Source organism: Lonchura striata, chromosome 1 (genome assembly GCF_050655825.1).
Source record: "Lonchura striata isolate lonStrDom1 chromosome 1, ASM5065582v1, whole genome shotgun sequence".
Taxonomy (NCBI): Eukaryota; Metazoa; Chordata; class Aves; order Passeriformes; family Estrildidae; genus Lonchura; species Lonchura striata.
In genome coordinates, this window is record NC_140703.1 from 6,058,257 (window position 1) to 6,076,685 (window position 18,429).

Consider the following 18,429-nt stretch of genomic DNA (forward strand, 5'->3'; position numbering starts at 1 on the left):
AAGATCAGATCAATTCTTCAAGATATTACAGACCCAGCATCCAAAGAAAGTGTGCCTATTTTAATTGGAGTGAAGAGGTGTTGTCCAATATTTGCATTCACATAGAAGACCATGTATTCCCCACAGGACTTCGAGTAAATCATTAATGATGTTCCAGTGATAAAAAATTAATTGTGATTTCTATACCAATATTTAGCTCCTATGCACAGCTTTGTTTTCCCAAGTGCTGCTCTCATATTTGTTACTAGCAACTCTTACTCCACAGAAACAAGATATAGGAGACAAGATGCATCATATTTTATAAAGTTCAAGGCAGAAGAACGTAAAGAATTATCTGTACAGAGAAATCTCAAGAAACAGGATAATACATTTACTTTAAGGCCAACTTCTCTACAGAAAAGGAGCTTGACCTACCAGTGGGTATTTTCTATTATACCTATATATTCCAACATCACAGAAAACCACAAATGTTAAAATAAGCTGCATTTAAACAGTGGTTCTCAGAGCAAAAAGTAGATTTATTATTTCAAAAACTGTATTATCTTTCTAATAAAGTGTTTAAAGACTAAATTTCCTTAAAAGAATAATATCAACAAAACCACAGCATTAGTTGTAGGTGAGGCATGGCAAATTGAAGTTAAATTGTAACAAATTAGGCATAATTATTTTACACTCCAAGATGAGAAAAAATAATATTCGGTTGCTCCAGTTTCTACCTGTATTTTATTCTCTGCAATGGTCTGAACTTACACTGGAAGGTGAGTGAACCAGCTGTGAACCAGCTCCAATCTGAGCATCTCTACTCCACTGCCAACCAAAGAGCTTCTAAGGATTCATTTCATCAATCAGACTCCTAGACTTAAAAATCGTGACCTAAAATCATGTTAAACAACAGAAAAGCTTACTGCCTTCCTAAAGGAAACAATTCCACAGCAAAATGTTCATTCATCAAATCTACCTGTAGAGACACATAATTTGTTAACTAACTAAAATACAAACCTGCAAAAGTTCAGTTACTTTCCTATAAAGTCTATAAGAAGTACTTGGACTACTGAAGTTTTTCAATCTAGCTGGCTTTAAAATAAACCAATTAACTATCTTTCCATTCCTGGGTACTTGCAGGTTGCACCCACGATCAAAATTAAGAGGTTTGCCACTCTATGGCTACTCTTAAGAAAAACAATTATATCCTGCATTTATGTGCAAAAAACAACAGTCCACTTCCTATCCTAATTCTTGCAGCAGTATTTAATAACTAATTGTATACAAGCATATACATTTACTTCCAGCCAGAAACCACAGAGTACCTGGGCTCAAGTAAATTTTTTTGGAGAGGGGAAAGTGCAGAATGACTCCAATTCTAACCTCATCTGTTCATCATTTCTCACACTGTTTTCCCAGCCATATTCATCTTGTTCTAAGCCATGTGGAAACAGTCTAACAGTCAGAATATGTTATTAAAGCTCAAAATATAAGCCATTTTAGTACATATTGTGCATAATATTCAAGTCTAGGCCAAAATCTGCTGTATTTTGGACTTCCCTTAGTCCCCACTGCAGGCAACTGGTTCTTGATGTTGCAGCAGTAGAGTACACAATAGGTAAACTCAATCCACTATTACACTAGGCAAAGATCTTGCAATATTAAGGCAGCCAAAACCAATTTTGAATTATTTTCAGCTATATGAGGAGTTTCTCTTTATAGCTTCAAGAACTTCAAAAAACCACCTGCTCCACAAATGTGAAAACATACAGAGAAAAATAGAAGCAAAACTATTGTTTCAATCAAATTTGCAGAGCTGGCCACAAGCCAAGCATTTGCATAAGGCTTTCAGAGAATGTCAAACACTGAAACATTAAGAATGTCAAACAGAAATACTAAGTTTTAGAAGTTTTATTAAAATGACATAGTTAATTGTTTTACAAGATCCTGAGTGACTTTTCAGAGTACGACAGAACACTGACAGATATTCAGATTACTAAGCATTGCAATAAAGAAAACAGGAACTGTTGTTATAATGCCTGTTGCTATATAAACAACTAGGGGGATGAGTGAAATAATGCCTGCTGTTATATAATCAAAAGATATGTGTTTATATCTTTTGGGAGCAATTATAAAATTTTTTGCTTGCCTTGAATCTGGCTAGCTGTTCTAGCTCTGAATACTTCTGTGGGTTTACTGAAAAACCCTTAAGCTACAACATTACTGAAACATGTTGTGGTATCAATAGCTCTTTAGATAATGTACTTCCAAACTAAGCATCTAAAAATGAAAATTATCTTTCATACTTAAAAAGACTATTGGTAAGAATCAATTACAGTTTGGAAGTAAACATAACAAAAGGGTTTTTAAAACTTTTTTAAGATTCTTGGGGAAGTAGGAGCTGAATAAATAAAACTAACTGCTGAGATTATATCAAGTCTTGAAGTCCTCAATCTTGCTTTCAGAAGGAGCAAATAGAGGACTGCTACAGTAGTGACAGCCCTCATCCAAACAAGAAGTGCTCAAATATAACAGCTATTTCCATAGATATCATGACTTATCTTTATATGCCAGTGTCCGTCTCCCAGAGTTACACCTGAAAAGCAGATGTTTACTTTGCAACTCATTCAAGAGTATTAAACTAACAAGAAAGCAAGTTACATCCAAATCCTTGAAGGCCCATGTCCTTCATTAACCCATTGAACATACTCTTTCAAGTTCCTCAAGCCAACCAATGCATGCCTAAAGTCTTCACTAAAACCATCTTAAAAGACTCCCACCACAATTTTGATTTAGCAATAGCAAATAAGGCACAGAAACAGCAACCAAAGCAGTAAGAGGAGATAACTGCATTTTATGCTATAGCATTGAAGCATACTTAAAATCAGTAATTTTTAAAACATGTTTAGTCTGAACTAACCTGATTTGTCCCACATTTACAAGGGAGATGAAGATAATTGCCTGTTATCACAAAATCCTAGAATGGTTTGGGTTGGAAAGGACTTTTAAGCTCATCCAGCCCTAACCCTTCCACCATGGGCCTAGATACCTTCCACTAGACCAGACTGCTCCAAGACCTGTCCAGCCTGGCCTCAAACACTTCCAGGGGTGGGGCAGCCACAGATTCTCTGGGCAAGCTGTGCCAGGGCCTCACCACTCTCACAGCCAAGAATTTCTGCCCAATATCCCATCTAACCCTGCCCTCTGGCAGTGGGAAGCCATTCTCCCTTGTCCTGTAATTCCAGGTTCTTCTCCAAACTCCCTCTTCAGCTGTCTTGGAGCCCCTTCAGGCACTGGAAGGGGCTCTGAGGTCTTCCTAAAGCTGTCTCTTCTCCAGGCTGAAATACTCAAGCCCTCCCAACTTGTCCATATGTAAGAAGTCATGCAACCACACTGGTTATCCCACCACAGCTGCAGGAGCCTCCAGCACTGCCTGGGCTTAGTCGGCAGGTGCCAGGATCTGTACAGGTTGAACACCCAAGATCTGCTCCTTCACAGAGCAAGTTAATACTGGCCTTTGCTACAGACAAGGATAGGCAGGCTTTCACCTGAATGAAAGCCAGGACTTCAGTTACAACTAATCCAGTCTCATTTCAACCTATTTTTTTCTTGGCATGGGCGATAGGAAAGGAAAAAAGAAAGCCTTTCCAAAAGGTTTGCAAAAAACATATATAAATTCCCCAATTCTAAATGATCTGGCTAAGCTCACTGTTACCCTAGGAAAGTTTCAGGAATAAAACCTCTCCTAAGAGCTTTTGGCTCTACACAGCTGGAGAAGGCACTTTGTGGTGTTTCAGGTGCAGTCCCTTCCTCTTATTATTGAAATGAAAATCTGGCACTTCACAAGACAAGGACTAGACTGGCTTCAACCTATGCTCTTTCAAGAACACTTCTCTGTATGTAGCTAAATTTGCCTTGGATTCAGATGGTGCATTCTTTCTGAACTGTATGTTTTATGATCTTAGTTTAGGGGCCTCATAAAAGATGCAGTGTGCAAGTCACAGTATCCTACACTCAAAGGGCCATAACCACTGCATATACACCACTACCCACAGAACTCTTTAAAGAATTTTGCTCCTTAGTGTTTATTGCCAAAACAAATTTCTAGGCCTAACATTTCTGCTGTTCAACTTGCCATGGAAAAGCTTTTAGTTTCTATTATAGAGTTAATTTTCTCTCATGTTTGATAGTCTAACAGGACCAGAAACTGAACCTCTTGCCTCATTTCATATTTAACAGCTGAGTTTCAGTTCAGCCTCTTACATATGGCACTAATACATAAGCATTCAACTTTAATTCCATGCAGGTATTAGGAAGATGGCACTTCAGCTACACCAACAATATAACAAATACTTTGGTTTTCTTCTATGGTTCTGTCAATGTTACTTTGTTCATTAGACAAGCAACTCACCCACAAAGCAGCATTCCCAGGAAAGCAGCACTGGCTGCTCAGCTTCTCAAGCAGATTACACAAAGCACATAAACACCACCTGCCACCATGTGGACACAGTGGCTGTGGACACACAAGAGGAGGGCTAGACATTAGGTACTTCCCTGGATCTGTACTCTATTGATGAGAAAAAGAACCTTGTGGGAGCTGACAAGAGTGTTATTTTTTTTTTTTTCATATCAAACAGCAAAGTTCATGTATTGCTAATGACTGTCAGATGAAAGCAGAGCTATTCTTTGGCTAGGGCTGAGCAAGTGATTCCAATGTGAATAGGAGTATCAGTCTAACACAACACAATAATGGTCTGACAAAAAAAAAGAGAAAAAAAGGCTTCCTTGTGAAACAATTCTAAGCATAGCATTCAGGTTGAACAGCAGAAAAAATAACCTTATTTCATACAGTGTAGCAAATTCCACGGGTTTCAATAAACTTGGAAGTGATGCTCTGACACTCTATGTAGATATGTTTGTCTGCTAACAAACACCAGCTATGAACTTTTTATATGGGCAGACAGGGATAGGAAAACCAGAAGAGATTTTAATCTCTTCCCATTTTCCTATCCCTGTCTGAAAGAGGGCAGATTTAGATTAGATACTAAATTCTTTACTCAGAAGGTGGTGAGGCCCTGGCACAGGCTGCCCAGAGAAGCTGGGGTTGCCCCATGCCTGGAAGTGTTCAAGGCCAGGTTGGACAGGGCTTGGAGCAACCTGGTCTAGGGTTGGTGTAAGGAGGGTGCTGGCCTAGGGAAGGTGTCCCTACCCATGAACAAGATGGTCTTCAAGTTCCCTTCCAACTCAAAGTGTTGAATGGTTCTATGAACTGAGGTAAGACTAGACACATTCACTCCTTGGGCTGGCTGTAGGAAAACAAAGAGTTGTAAAATGGTCCAAATTATCCAACACCTGGTTTTACAAGTCTACTTTTCAAGAGCCATTAATTTAGACAAGGACAGAGCACCACCACCCCCGAGGCCATGTCAAATAAAACCAGTCAGAGATAGTGAACAAGGTCACAGCAAAGAATAAAAGGGGTCTCACAACAGTCATACAGTCATAGAGATGCTGTCTGGTTCTGTGATAAAGCTAAGATAAAACTTAGAATAAGAAATCCAGAAGATTAAGAGGCAAATTAATTCAATGAACTTCAGTGGCTGACTGAAATAGGAAATAATTTGACAATCAGAGTGTAAATAACTTTACTGCTCTGTGCAAGAAAATAGCTGCAGTAAACTCCCTTCTTATTGGTACTTAAAGAAACTAGATTTACAGCTCTATTGAAATTATGTCCTCTACAAGAAATCTGGGAACTTGACAAGGAATAATACCTGTCAAGTATCATGCAAGAGACAACCTCTTGAATACCTAAAAAAATTGGAAATTTGATGAACAAGATACACATGGTCTCCTCAATGGCTACACATCATAAATGCATGCATCAGACATAATGACCAATACAGGACAGAAATAATTTAGTATAGAATCACAGAATTGTTTGGGTTGGAAAGGACCTTAAAGCTCATCTCATTCCAACCCCCTGCCATGGGCAGGGACACCTTCCACTAGACCAGACTGCTCCAAGCCCCATCCAACCTGGCCTTGGCCACCTCCAGGGATCAGACAGCCACAGCACCCCTGAGCTACCTGTGCCAGGGCCTCACTACCCTCAACCTTCTGGGTGCACAATTTTGGGCAAATTATTCTCCCACAGTAACACTGTGTTTGCTCACTAGGGACTCACTCACCTCAGGGAAGATGGTCACTAAATTAAGCTCAACTCATCATATGTAATAAAGAACCTACACTGAAGTCAGGCCGAAGCAATTAAGGCTCTGGGAACGAAGGAAAGAGATAGCAAAGCAGCCAGTAAAGCAGCAATAAAGATGCTTGCTTTTTACAGGCCTGCATCTCAAAACTCAAAACCACTGCACTCTCAATAACCCCTACTTCAAAGTTTAAAAAAAAAATAATTAAATTATTGAGATGAAAAAACCTAGAGCAGCAAGACCACTGCTCAAGCACTTGTGAGAGCTCAGTTCCACAAGGTCCACGTCTGTGCCCCAGCAGAACTGGGTGCCACCCACACTGTATGCTCAGAACAAAGAGGACTCTGAGAGTTGCCATTTTGACCCTGTTCTGTGTTCACTTATTACCCACAAAAAACATCACCAGGCTTCAGGGATTTCCTAATATTCATCCACCACAACAAGAGGTTTTCATGATGTAATATCAATTACTCCGCTGTGAATACCAGGACAAGAGTTCACCTCTTTCTCCTATTAAAGCCTCAGATACTCCATACACATCCCTAACTTAGGGGCTACAGAGTTTATGGGGCTAGTACTTGCTGAATGCTCTCCCACTGTCACATGCTTTGGAGAGCATTCACTCCCATTCTTAGCAACTCTATTGTACTTCACCTTTGATAGTTACAGTGAATATTTTTCGTAGGTATTATTAGACATAAGTGACTAATTTCTCTTCGAAAAAAAAACCCTGAATTTTTATGCTAGTGAGAGTCAAACAGCTGAAATCCTAAATGGAAACTTACAGCGTTAGATAATGTTATCCAACTCAAAAAGCTCCTCTGTGAACTTTGTGAGGGATGTAATTTTACAAACAGAAAATATGGGTATTGAAACAATTCATGCTCACATACAGATGGAAGTTATTATGAACTCTTGGAATTAACACACATTGTTTCAGCTTTGGAATGTAACAGCAAAGCAAGTTTTTCCAAAAAAAACTCTACCAAGCCAGCACTAGGCTGCTTCTAATTCCAGCTGAATTCTCCTGAGTGCAAAATGTGGTTTCCAGTGTTATTATCCTGCTGTTTTACAAAACGGTACCCCTTTATCTCTAGAAGAGTTTTTAAGTCAGTAATTTTATTTAATATCAATGCCATCTCATTTCTTCCACACTCACATTTCTCCTTGCTGACAGAATTCTAGGTAATTGTAAAAGGAAAAAAAAAAAAATCTGTGAAACCAGAGAAGCTTATACAAATAATTTCAAAATATTTCTTCAAGTTGATCGAGTTTTTCTGGGTTCTTTGTCACAGTGCTCAAAACTTGCATGAATGATTCAAGTAAGGTGATAGAGACCAAGGCTCTTGTTTTCATGCTCCAGTGAAGTCACTACTATTCTTCCCAGGCAACTCCAACCTTGCCACAGCACAGAGGGAATTAAGCAACCGATTCACACTTATTCCTGACAAAGAGGACTGGTTCTCTGAATTAAGGTAAACACCTTTGGTGATGGTCTGGAGATAAGAGAGAGGCAGCTGCTCATTCTCTGTCCAAACAATTTTTCACATGTTCACAAGAATGAAGCTTATCTGGACACTTCTCTGAAAGCAGCCATATGGCTTGCTAAAAGTTATGTAAATTCAACAGTTTCAGCATCCCAAGAAACATACAAGAACTCAGACAATCTTGGGTTTTTAAGTCAGCCCCAGAGCACAGAGGTTTTGTGATGCATTTCTGCACACTATCTACCTGCTCTGCTTTCACAGTGGAATTTCCACTTGGCAGAACTATATAAAGCAGCAATATTTGACCAAGGACATCAAAACAAAAGTGACTGCAACAGTTTATGTGGACATCCTAACACTTTCATGATTAAATCAGTAGTAGAAGCACTCCCAGAAATTCCAATTTACTTTTATTATGTTTTTATATCCAACAGCATACAGTCTCAAGCATTAACATGGGACCCATAGTGTTCTACTAACCACTTTGAAGTCTGGCCACTGATTAACTTGCATCAGCACCAATGACCCCAAGTAGAGCTGGAAACTCTTTTTATACTAATACATACTTAAAGCCTTCATTTACTTTTATAAATTTAAACATATGCCAGTGATTTCAGAAACCAACTGCAAGGAATTGGAAGGCAGCATGGGTTGCCTTGAGTGACCGTGTGTTCAACCACCCAGAGTCCTTCAAAATAGGACAAGAAAATGAGAATAAGAGGTTTTAGTAGGTCCAAAAATGGTAACAACTCAGGGATGACAAGTCAAGGAGATTAAACAGGAAAACAAGTGAAGTGGTGACAATTTCTATAAAAAAATACTACAGGCAGAAGTGTCAAGTAACCCAAACTACACAAACAGAAAAGACAACCATCCTGGGCTCAATGAAGAATTCATCATTTTGATGAAAAAAAATAACAGAGCTTCTTGCTTGTATCACATAAGTGAGTGACAAACTCCAGAACAAGGTAAAGATGAAGAAGGGCTGAAAGGCAAAGCAAGCAGCACTGTGACTCACAAGTTACAGAATGAACAAGTAAGCAGAGATTAAGGAAAGCACTGATTCGATAGTAATGAAGAGAGAGATCTATCAAAGCATTTGAGAGAAAGACTAATCCCTTTTTCTCACTAATCTTCCCTCTGGAGGTCAAGTGTGAACAGCTGGCTGCCATTACTAATACCACCAACAAGGAGGTACAGTCTAAGATACATTAACAGCCTGGCTAAGTGAATTTCCAAGATTAGTAGGATTCAATTAACTTTGTCTTAAGATATTTTAGCCTTTAAGTAATTGCAGAGGTTATTGTCCAAAACACACTAAGCATGGGCAAGTCTGGAAAATGGTAAATGCAATCCAAGCTTAAAAAACAAACAATACAGAAAGATTCAGAAGCTTTACTTCAATTTGGGATAAGGAATGGCAAAAAAGTGATGGAAGAGAAAACTGGAAAAACAAACAAGACTAGTAGAAACTAAGCATAAAAAGGTCATATTTTTCAAGAATAAAACTTTAAGACTAATGTAATTTCAAACAGGTTAGAACCAGAAATGTCATATTTCTCTTGGAATTTAAATCTCTTGGCATTTTTTGCTCACAAGCATGCTAGAGAAATGGGATATTGATGAAGTACAAGTGAATACAGAGAAAGTACTTTTTGGGTGTAATAAAGAATGGTTCATGACTACAACTGAAATGCTGGCAAAATGGAACTACACCTGGAATAACAGAACTCCAGTTCTATCCAATATTTTAATTAGGTAATCTGGATAGGGCATAGGTTCAGATGCAGCCAGCATAAAGCTGAGACTGAGTTCTCAACCTCTAGTATTATACCACCAAAGCAGAAACGTGATTAAGATCAAGAAAATTCATCTTCAAGAATACATTCAAGGTACAGCATGTAAAATGTGAATTAACCAAACCACCTGCTGTGACAGCTGCAGCTGGTCTGAAGCTGCACAGATAAGATTGGCCATAACAGACCCCAACTCTACCAGACCGGCCCAGTTTGATAAAGAATAGAAGTAAACAAATCCCAGGGTAAGACAATGATAGGTTGGATTTGAACTCAAAACAGGGGAACCCAGCCAGCCCCATTCAATCCTGAAAGCAGACATATCACTGGCCAGTGAGCTGGGTGGTGTTAAGACCTTGACCACTCAGGTGTTCAAGTGTGGGAATTTTGAAGCCTCTACAAAAGGGGGTGTCCATCAGTAAACCTTGCCTGTTGTCACTTGAACTCAGTGTGTTCAGTTGTGTGCCTGTCTCCAGAACTGCAACAAACATAATTACCTGCACACATTCAGAATGGACTGTTGTGTTGCTGTGCAGAAGATACCTGGGGCTGTTGGTTGCCCAGAATCCTAAGATTTACTCTGCTGGGCTTTTAAGATACAAACCTATTAGAACCCAATGAACTGGAAATAAAAAGACAAGACTTGGGAAGCATTTCTCCCTCCTAATCCATGTTTTGAAAGCAAAAAGCTCACTATACCCAGCTTTGGGCATTGCATTTCAAGAAAAAATGTGGATTCAGATGGAGAATCTGAGACAAGAGAAGTGTTGAAAAGTGTTTTTTCAATGCATAAAACTTTACAAAGAGGAAGAGATTTAAATGGATCAGATTATTATAATACATAAACAAAGGCAAGACAGGTTTGGACTCAATGTCAGAAATTAGCTGTCTTTAGTGGCCAAGAGAGTCAAGCACTGGAACTAAGCAGTACTTATACCACAGGCTTTTCTTCACAGAACATCACCAGGGACAGCATAAAAACAGCTGACACTGTCCTAGGACTAGATATAAATTGAAACAGGCAGGCCTCTTTAAGACCAGCTTTCTGAACATTCTCTGAATGCCATCCAAATGTATTACATGCAGGTATTACTGCCATCTCAAATACAAGTCTGCAAAGTCTCTTGCAATTTTCAGAGTAAAGGATGTTTTTTTAAAATACATTAAAAACAAAGAAGTAAGGCTGATTAGATAACTTTGTTTTTTTAAAAAGTCACACATTTGCAATACTTCATATTTTACATGTATTGTGGTTTTTTATGAGGGTAGAATACTAGTTGAAGTAATAATACAGCAAAATTAAAGACACATGAGCAAGAATTACTAATAGATCTCCAAGTATGACAAAATTTAAAAACTGAGACTATTTAGTTTTCATAATAGTGTGAAGTCTATAGACTCATAGAATGTACTATTTGAAAAGGAAAAGATCCATTATTATCTGGCAAGTCCTTCTCTAAGCACCACAGAAGAAAATCTCAAGCACAAAGCTGAAGACAAGTGAAAATTATGTTTTCAAGGATATTTGTCTTAGTTCACAGGTTTTCATCACAGAGAACAGCATCACAGGACAGCACATGCACACTCACATCATATTGGCACCAAACAGAGAATACATATAAATAATAATAAAAAATAATCTCAAGTGTACCAACCTGTGCTATATTTTTGTTGAGAAGATAAACTCCATATTCAAACTGAAGCTTCTCCCCTCCTTTTGCATATAAAGGAAATCTGATGGGAAAAGAAAGGGGAAGGGGGGAAAGTATTTAAGGTGAAATTATTCAGATGCTTATGTAAACTTCAAAAAGACCCAGATTCCTTTTCTGAAAAGGTAAAAATTTAAAAAGCTTCCTTTGCTGACTTCTCCCAAGAACCCCTCCGTAGGATGTATTTATGAATCCTCTGCAATTCCAGTCAATCAGCATTTAACAACTGATGCCAAAACTCAGCTACAGAATTGCATTTTTTAAAGTATTTCAGGTTTTTAAAAGACACTTTATGATTCTCCTAGGGCTGCAACATCCCTCTCATCAATCAAAGTGTAATTTCAGAAGCACACAGCACAATTGCAGATCCCATGTTATCCCTCTACATTCACCCAGTCACACATGGCTAGCTCATTTCCAAACAGAAATATTTTTTAAAAGTTGTTCTCTTTTGATCATTATCCTGTGATTGACAGACCACAAAGGCCTTTACACAGAGAAGAAATTTGCAGGCTCACTTACCCAAACAACATTCAGAATACAAGTGATTCCTTTCAACAAATTTCACACATGCACCAAAGGCTTGAGTCACAGCATCATAGGTCACTATAGCCCTTGCAAACATTTTATAACTGACCTTTATTTTTCCTACATAATAAATATTGCTCAGCATTTTAAATACCAAGATGTAGCAAATAGCTTGTAAGAACATAGCATGGCACTGATGAGTGAGACAAGGGAACTAAAACATTTAGTCCCTTAAATACTGAAACTCTTTGACAGTTTCTGCATTAAAAAATATGGTTTTATTCTCAAACAGCTTTAACAGCTGTACACTGTACTTCTAAGGATTGTCTCTTGACTCCTCCTCAGCACCAGAGGTTATGAAATCATCATGGTCAATTCAGTAATCTTAGCACAAACTAGAATTTATTCTTATGGGAGCTACAGCATGAATCAAGCTTTTGCCTTTTCACAAACCATTTCCTACAGTTCCTAATCAAGATGCTGAATGAATTACCCACACAAGCCCCACCCTACAGCAGAAACTAAGGTCTCTCTCAAATATAAGATAACAAATACAGGAGATCAATATCTACTAGAAACAACACACATTCTGGAGAGGTGATTAGGCAAAGTGAATTTTATCACCCATCTGCCCCATAGTAGAGTACATTTGTAATTTTAATAATTATATAGTATCATTAAAGCTAAAGGTTAACAAGTCATCAAATATTGGTCACATCACATCCAATATTGAGATGTCAGCTTCAAGTTTTCTGCAACTTTCAAACTTGCTAGGTCTCTTTAAACCGAGGAACATTAAAATCTCTGTGAATACTATATATCTAGCTAACCTTGCTTAATAGATCTATAAATCGAACTAGTTCCCCATGCAAGAAATGAAACTTTCCCAAATGCTACAAAAATTCTGCAACACATTATTCTAAGTCTAAAATACAAAGTAAGAGGAATTAATTTCAATATGTCAAATTACACTACCCAAAGAAAGGGTTAGATTTAAAGAAAAACTTTACAAATAGTCTAAAACTAACCACTTTTTTTACAATAAAAGCACCATTTCCCTAAAAGGCAGCATTTCATGAAGTCACTGGTAACAGGAACCATGAATTCTATTATTAAACACACAGCTCTTTGATCCATGCAGTATAGAAAGAGGGTAAAAAGTGGCTCATGGTGCTCACTGACATCTCCTACATAGAGATTCCTTTAAAAGGGAAAATCAGGCTTTTCTGCTTATCATGGTTGATCCTGCTTCTTTGCCAATATTCGTATTTCTATCATCTAACTTCTACTAATTAATCTTGAAAGGCTTTAGATCATGTACTTCCTCAGGTCACCTTTCACAACAAATTCACTTAAATGAAAATCTTGAAAACTGCCAGTGCATATCTCTGCATATACACATTTATGACTCAAGAGAAAAATATTACTAGGTTATAAGCCTCTCTCTTGGTGTTTTATCTTTCTTGCCCATTAAGCTTCATCACAAGCAATAAACTCAAGGGAGAGGAACCCAAACCTTTTATATAGTGCTTCAGTGAGTATAAGTGAACTTAACTTGCACTGCTGCCTCCCTGTGTGAAATTCTTCTTGCCCACTCCACAGAAAAGCATTGACTGTAAGCTTAATCTCTCCTTTTGGCATGCTGCAAAAAGCTGAGTCTGCTGTGTAAGGATTTAGTTATATTAAATACTTTTGAAAATCACTATTTTAGTGGTTTTATAATCACAAAATGTATAATTAAAATTCAAAATGGCATCCACTTACCTATTCTACTCTAAAATGCACCTTCCTTCTTTCCATTCTTGCTGATATATTTAGGGAAAAAATCACTAAGCTCCTTTAAAGCAAAACACAGATACTTATTCTAAGAAAAAATTTGAAGGAGTGTGATATGTTTGGTGGAAAGACTAAAAAAACACAAGCTACAGGTACCCTTTTTATAATCAACAGAAAATATTATCTGAGAGAAGTTATCAAGTGTTGGAAAGTTCTTCTCAGCCCAGAACAGAGCTCAGAAGTTGAGCTCTGGTTCTCCTCAGAATCATACTAACACACTCCAGGAAACCATGCATCTGCCATGTGAACAAAACAGCTTCTGCTCAGTGAGGGTAAACACGTGCCTTTATAAAAATATGTTGTCATTTACATACAGCTATGGAATATGACATTTCAATAGCATGTAGACTTCTTAAAATACAGTTCTAACACACCCTGAGTTTACAGAAGATAATCTATTTCTGTATATAAAGAGACAGGCAATTCAGCTATAGTAGTTTTAATAGTGACTTGTGAAGAAGATCCTGGTTTAGAGAAAATTAACTTGGTACAAGGAAAAATCCACCATGTTTGGTAACTTGTAACAGGTTTGCCCCATTTGGAGCTGTTTCTGTATCTGATATTCCCACTGCTTTCAAGACATGTCAGCAAAGGTAGGAGCCTGTACTGGAGAAAAGCAACAAGAACTAGGAGTGATTAAGGGAATATTCAGCCAGCAGGCATGTGTAAAGGTGGCTTTAAGATCTAAGAGAATTGTGTCAAAAATGCTGAAATTAAACAAGTCCCACTCAGAATTCAGAAGGTGGAGAACTCTGGATAAGAGTGATCCAAACTGCACACCAGATTGATTTGAACCAGATGGTCAAAACGTGATTTGAAGATCTAAGATAACATAAGGAAGATTCTTAATCTTAAAAGTTTACATTTGTTTTGGAAGTCTCATGTTTTGCTTATTTAATCCTACAGAACTGTGACAAACTCTAAGTTTTTACTAATTTTTTTTGAGTCATGTTCTGTTATAGGGCTCACTGGGATACAAGTCAGATTATCAGTGTTACCCAGCTGCAACATAATGCATATCTATAATTAACCACAAGACACATGCAGGACATTTTTATGCACACAGCTCATATCCCCTTCCATGGTATATCGCTTTGGACAAAACCTGTGTTTGTCTATGATGATGCCACAATGACTGAACAGTTTCTCCCCTGGTGAACCAACACTATTATGTTCAAGACCCAAGCATTCCCAACCCCACAAGAAGTGGTTTTGGTTGTCATTTCTCACAGATGACAAAAAAAAATTTAAATAAAATAAACCCAAAATAATAGAAGCAGGTAAAAGACACTTTTAATCATCTCTGAACAACTTAATTTTAGCTGACCTTAAAATAGTGATGACAATTCATATGCCCTAACCTTACCTCTCTCACCCTCACCCACTTAACTTCCCTCCTACCTCTCCTGCTTGAAGGGCTCCCAAGAATAAGCCCCTCCTCGACACCTGCAATCTTAATTTCAGCAAGTTGGTATCCACCGCTTTATTTTGATCCATTCCCTGTTAATTCCTGCCACACTTCCTAAGAAGACATCAGCTACTGGATAAAGAACTCTTCAGCTTAAAACTTGTTTTTCTATCAAAGTCACCTAATATTCCAATATTTAAACCTACAGAGGATCTGCTGATATGCAGTGAGTAAGGAAACAAGTGTGAACAGGTCAAGGCTCAATAGTTGTGAAAAAGAAAAAGCAAGGCAGAGGTTATGTGTTTGGTTCACAGTTACCCTGATGGTGTAACATCAAGTCAGACTTTTTATTTAAAAACAGGGCTTAAAGTCTACTTGCAATCCACACTGAAACTACAAAACCAGCACACTACCATCAGCAATAGAATTAAGTTTTGAGTTCAAGGACCTCACAACACTTCACAAATGCTAAGTTTTTAAATAGCTAGTTTGAATATTTGCATAAAAAAACAAAATTCTGATAAGTATCAAGTTTTAACGGTACCCAACTACATCATCAACAGGACTCTCAGGGAGCTGTTACTTTGCTTAGTCAAATTAAACTTTATTCTACCATGGTATTCAATCAAGTAGAATGTTCTGTAGACATAAGAAACACATGTAACTCTAAGAAACTTAAAAGCAAAGTATAATCTCATTAGAGGAAATCACATCAATGTTACAATGACTAGACAGGACACTAAATCATCCACTCTGGTTTAAAAGTCTTTCTATTAAGAAAGAGAAACTCAGTATATCTGTTTCCAGTCAATATGGAAAACCAAGGGTGGCTGGTTGTCAGCATTTTCACTCCAGCTGACTCATGCACATGCAAACAGCTGAACAAAAATCTGTGTCAAACCAAGGCAAATTACAACTTTCAGTTCAAGGAGGATTCCTGAGTATGTCTAAACACATTTGTGTTCTGGTGGCAATACAGGAGCAGCAGACACGATTTCAGATGAACACTTTTGCTAGTTGTGCTTGTCTAGGGGCCTAAAGGCATTTCTGCTAGAAGTCGGCTCTGTAATTACAGGATCCCTGCAGGAATCTGATCCAGAGGCTGCAGCCCACCCCATGAGGCCACAAGCCACTGCCCTGTGTTGCGATTCATCCAGATGCAAGGAGATCATCCTGCAATCATAAAGCTACAAACACTAAGAAGCCTAATGTATCACCTCTAAGGCAAGTTCAAACCACCCTGTACACTCAGCTATAATAACAATTTCCTCTAAATTTCATCCTTTCTAGGGGTAGGAAGATTGTTTAAGTCACCTTCCATTGTTAAATTAAGTCTTTTTCATGATTCAAGATGTAACGAAGAGGACTGTGCCCATGTGCTGCTGAAAGTAAAACCAAGAAATTTCAGGCGCAGATAGAGAAAAAGCCTCTTGCAAGGATTTTTCATTTTCATATTTACAGTTTGAGGTGTGATGCCTGCAATTCATATCCATAATATATTCTGGTGGGTTTTTTTTTCCTTATAAGGAATATTATTGACTTCTCAAGAAAATAAAGGGTTGCAACCCTTCTCTTACTGACTTTTAAAACCCCTGGCTTTGGTAAGAGCATAGGCAACAATTTCCTAATACAGTATCTTCCACCAAAACAACTCACTAAACTGATGTATTTAAAAAACTAACTACATAAAAAGAAATCTTTTAAAGTTGCCCATATTGATTCTGGAAAACCAGAGGCCTGTTTCAAAGCTACAGCAATGATTAGACTACTTGTGGTGTTTTAAGCATTAGACCATTCTTACAAAATAAAACTCAAAATAAATTGTGCTAAGTGTTCTACTCTAACCACTAAAAACTCTTAATTGTCCTACTTTTTCCAGCTGACCCTCAACAAGTATTCATGATCTCATAATTTCATATCTTTAGCTCATCTTTAGCCATTTTTAATAGTCACTATGGTGCTTGATGAACACTCGACTAAATCACTACAGGATTCCTGGCTCAGGCAGATGGCAAATGTTAGGAAAAGTTGAAAGAATCCTTATTCCATACATTTATTTTAGACCTCAAGCATCCCTTATGAATTCATGTCCAAATACATTTACTGTTGTATTTTGTGATTTATGAATTCTGCATCCAGAAATATCACATATGTACCAATATACTGATAGCCCACTTCTATTGTCTATAACCACCTGCCTTTAACACAAACTATTTTTAAAGCTTATGAAATTGCTTCATTTTTAACTGCTTTCACCTGCTTCTACTTTGGTAATACACCATATGTTTTAGATCTTTTATTCTCTCTTCAGTTCAGACCTCTGCCATAACCCAAATTATATTAAAGTCTCCAAGTTTAATCTGTACTTCAGAAAGCTCTTAAGGGAAGAAGTCAGTAAAATAATGTTTTTTACACATCACATCCAACTGTCTTGCACAGGCTGAAGTCTGGCACAATTTAAATATCATATTACATCTCATTTGGCAATTCTAAGTAAAATTCAAAATCTAGTTTGGTATCATGTTACATAGCATAAACTTTCCAAGTGATTCAGGACTTTAAGGACTAGTAATATTTGCAGCTTTATAAGCTAAATTAGGACACTTATGTTTTAACAACACTTAATTATCACAAAATGGTTTGTGTTGGAAGGGGCCTGAAAACCCATCTTGTTCCAACCTCCTACTATGGGCAGGGACACCTCCCACTAGACCAGGTTTCTCCAAGCCCTGTCCTACCTGCCTCTGCACATTTCCAGGGATGAGGCAGCCACAGCTTCTCTGGGCAACTTCTGCCAGGGTCTCCCCACCCTCACAGGGAAGAATTTCTTCCCAATATTCCATCTAACCCTGCCATCTGGCAGTGGGAAGCCATCCTCTCTTGTCCCATCTCTCCAGGCCCTTGCCTAAATGCCTCTGTAGGTCTCTTGGATCCCCTTTTTGCACTGGAAAGAGGTCTCAGGTCTCCTTGGAGCCTTGTGTTTTTGAGGCTGCCTCAGAGCAGAGGGGCTCCAGCCCTTGGAGCACCTCTGTGGCCTCCTCTGGATTCACTCCAGCAGCTCCACATCCTTCTGATGTTAAACCCCAGAGCTGGAGGCAACTGCAGGTGGGGTCTCACCAGAGCAGGACAGAGGAGCAGAATTTCCCCCTTCACTGCTGCCCATGCCATGGGATCAGCCCAGCACACCAGGGTAGGTCGAGCTTCTCATAGAGACATTTTCCCAATTGTCCTTCTCAGAGCTGCTCTTAATCCATTCTCTACCCAGCCTGAAGTTGTGCTTGGGATTACTATGATCCCAAAGCAGCACCTTGCATTTGGCCTGGCTGAACTTCATGAGGCTGGCACAGGCCCAACTCTTCAGCCTGTCCAGGTTCCTCTGCCATCCCTTCCCTCTAGTACCACACAGCTCAGTGTCATTGGCAAACTCCATCTCACTGTCCATGCCAATGACTTAGAAGTTAACTTAGAAGT

General features: G+C 38.3%; 1 protein-coding gene across 3 annotated transcripts in view; it reads right to left on the reverse strand.

Annotated features, from left to right (window-relative positions):
• UVRAG (UV radiation resistance associated) overlaps window positions 1–18,429 on the reverse strand; it is an 81,145-nt gene that overhangs the window by 14,194 nt on the left and 48,522 nt on the right. For all 3 annotated transcript variants that reach the window (XM_085590150.1, XM_021532428.3, XM_085590104.1), the window contains exon 13: window positions 11,133–11,211. In XM_085590150.1, the coding sequence (XP_085446276.1) occupies window positions 11,133–11,211 (79 nt within the window). The remainder of the gene's footprint in view (window positions 1–11,132; window positions 11,212–18,429) is intronic.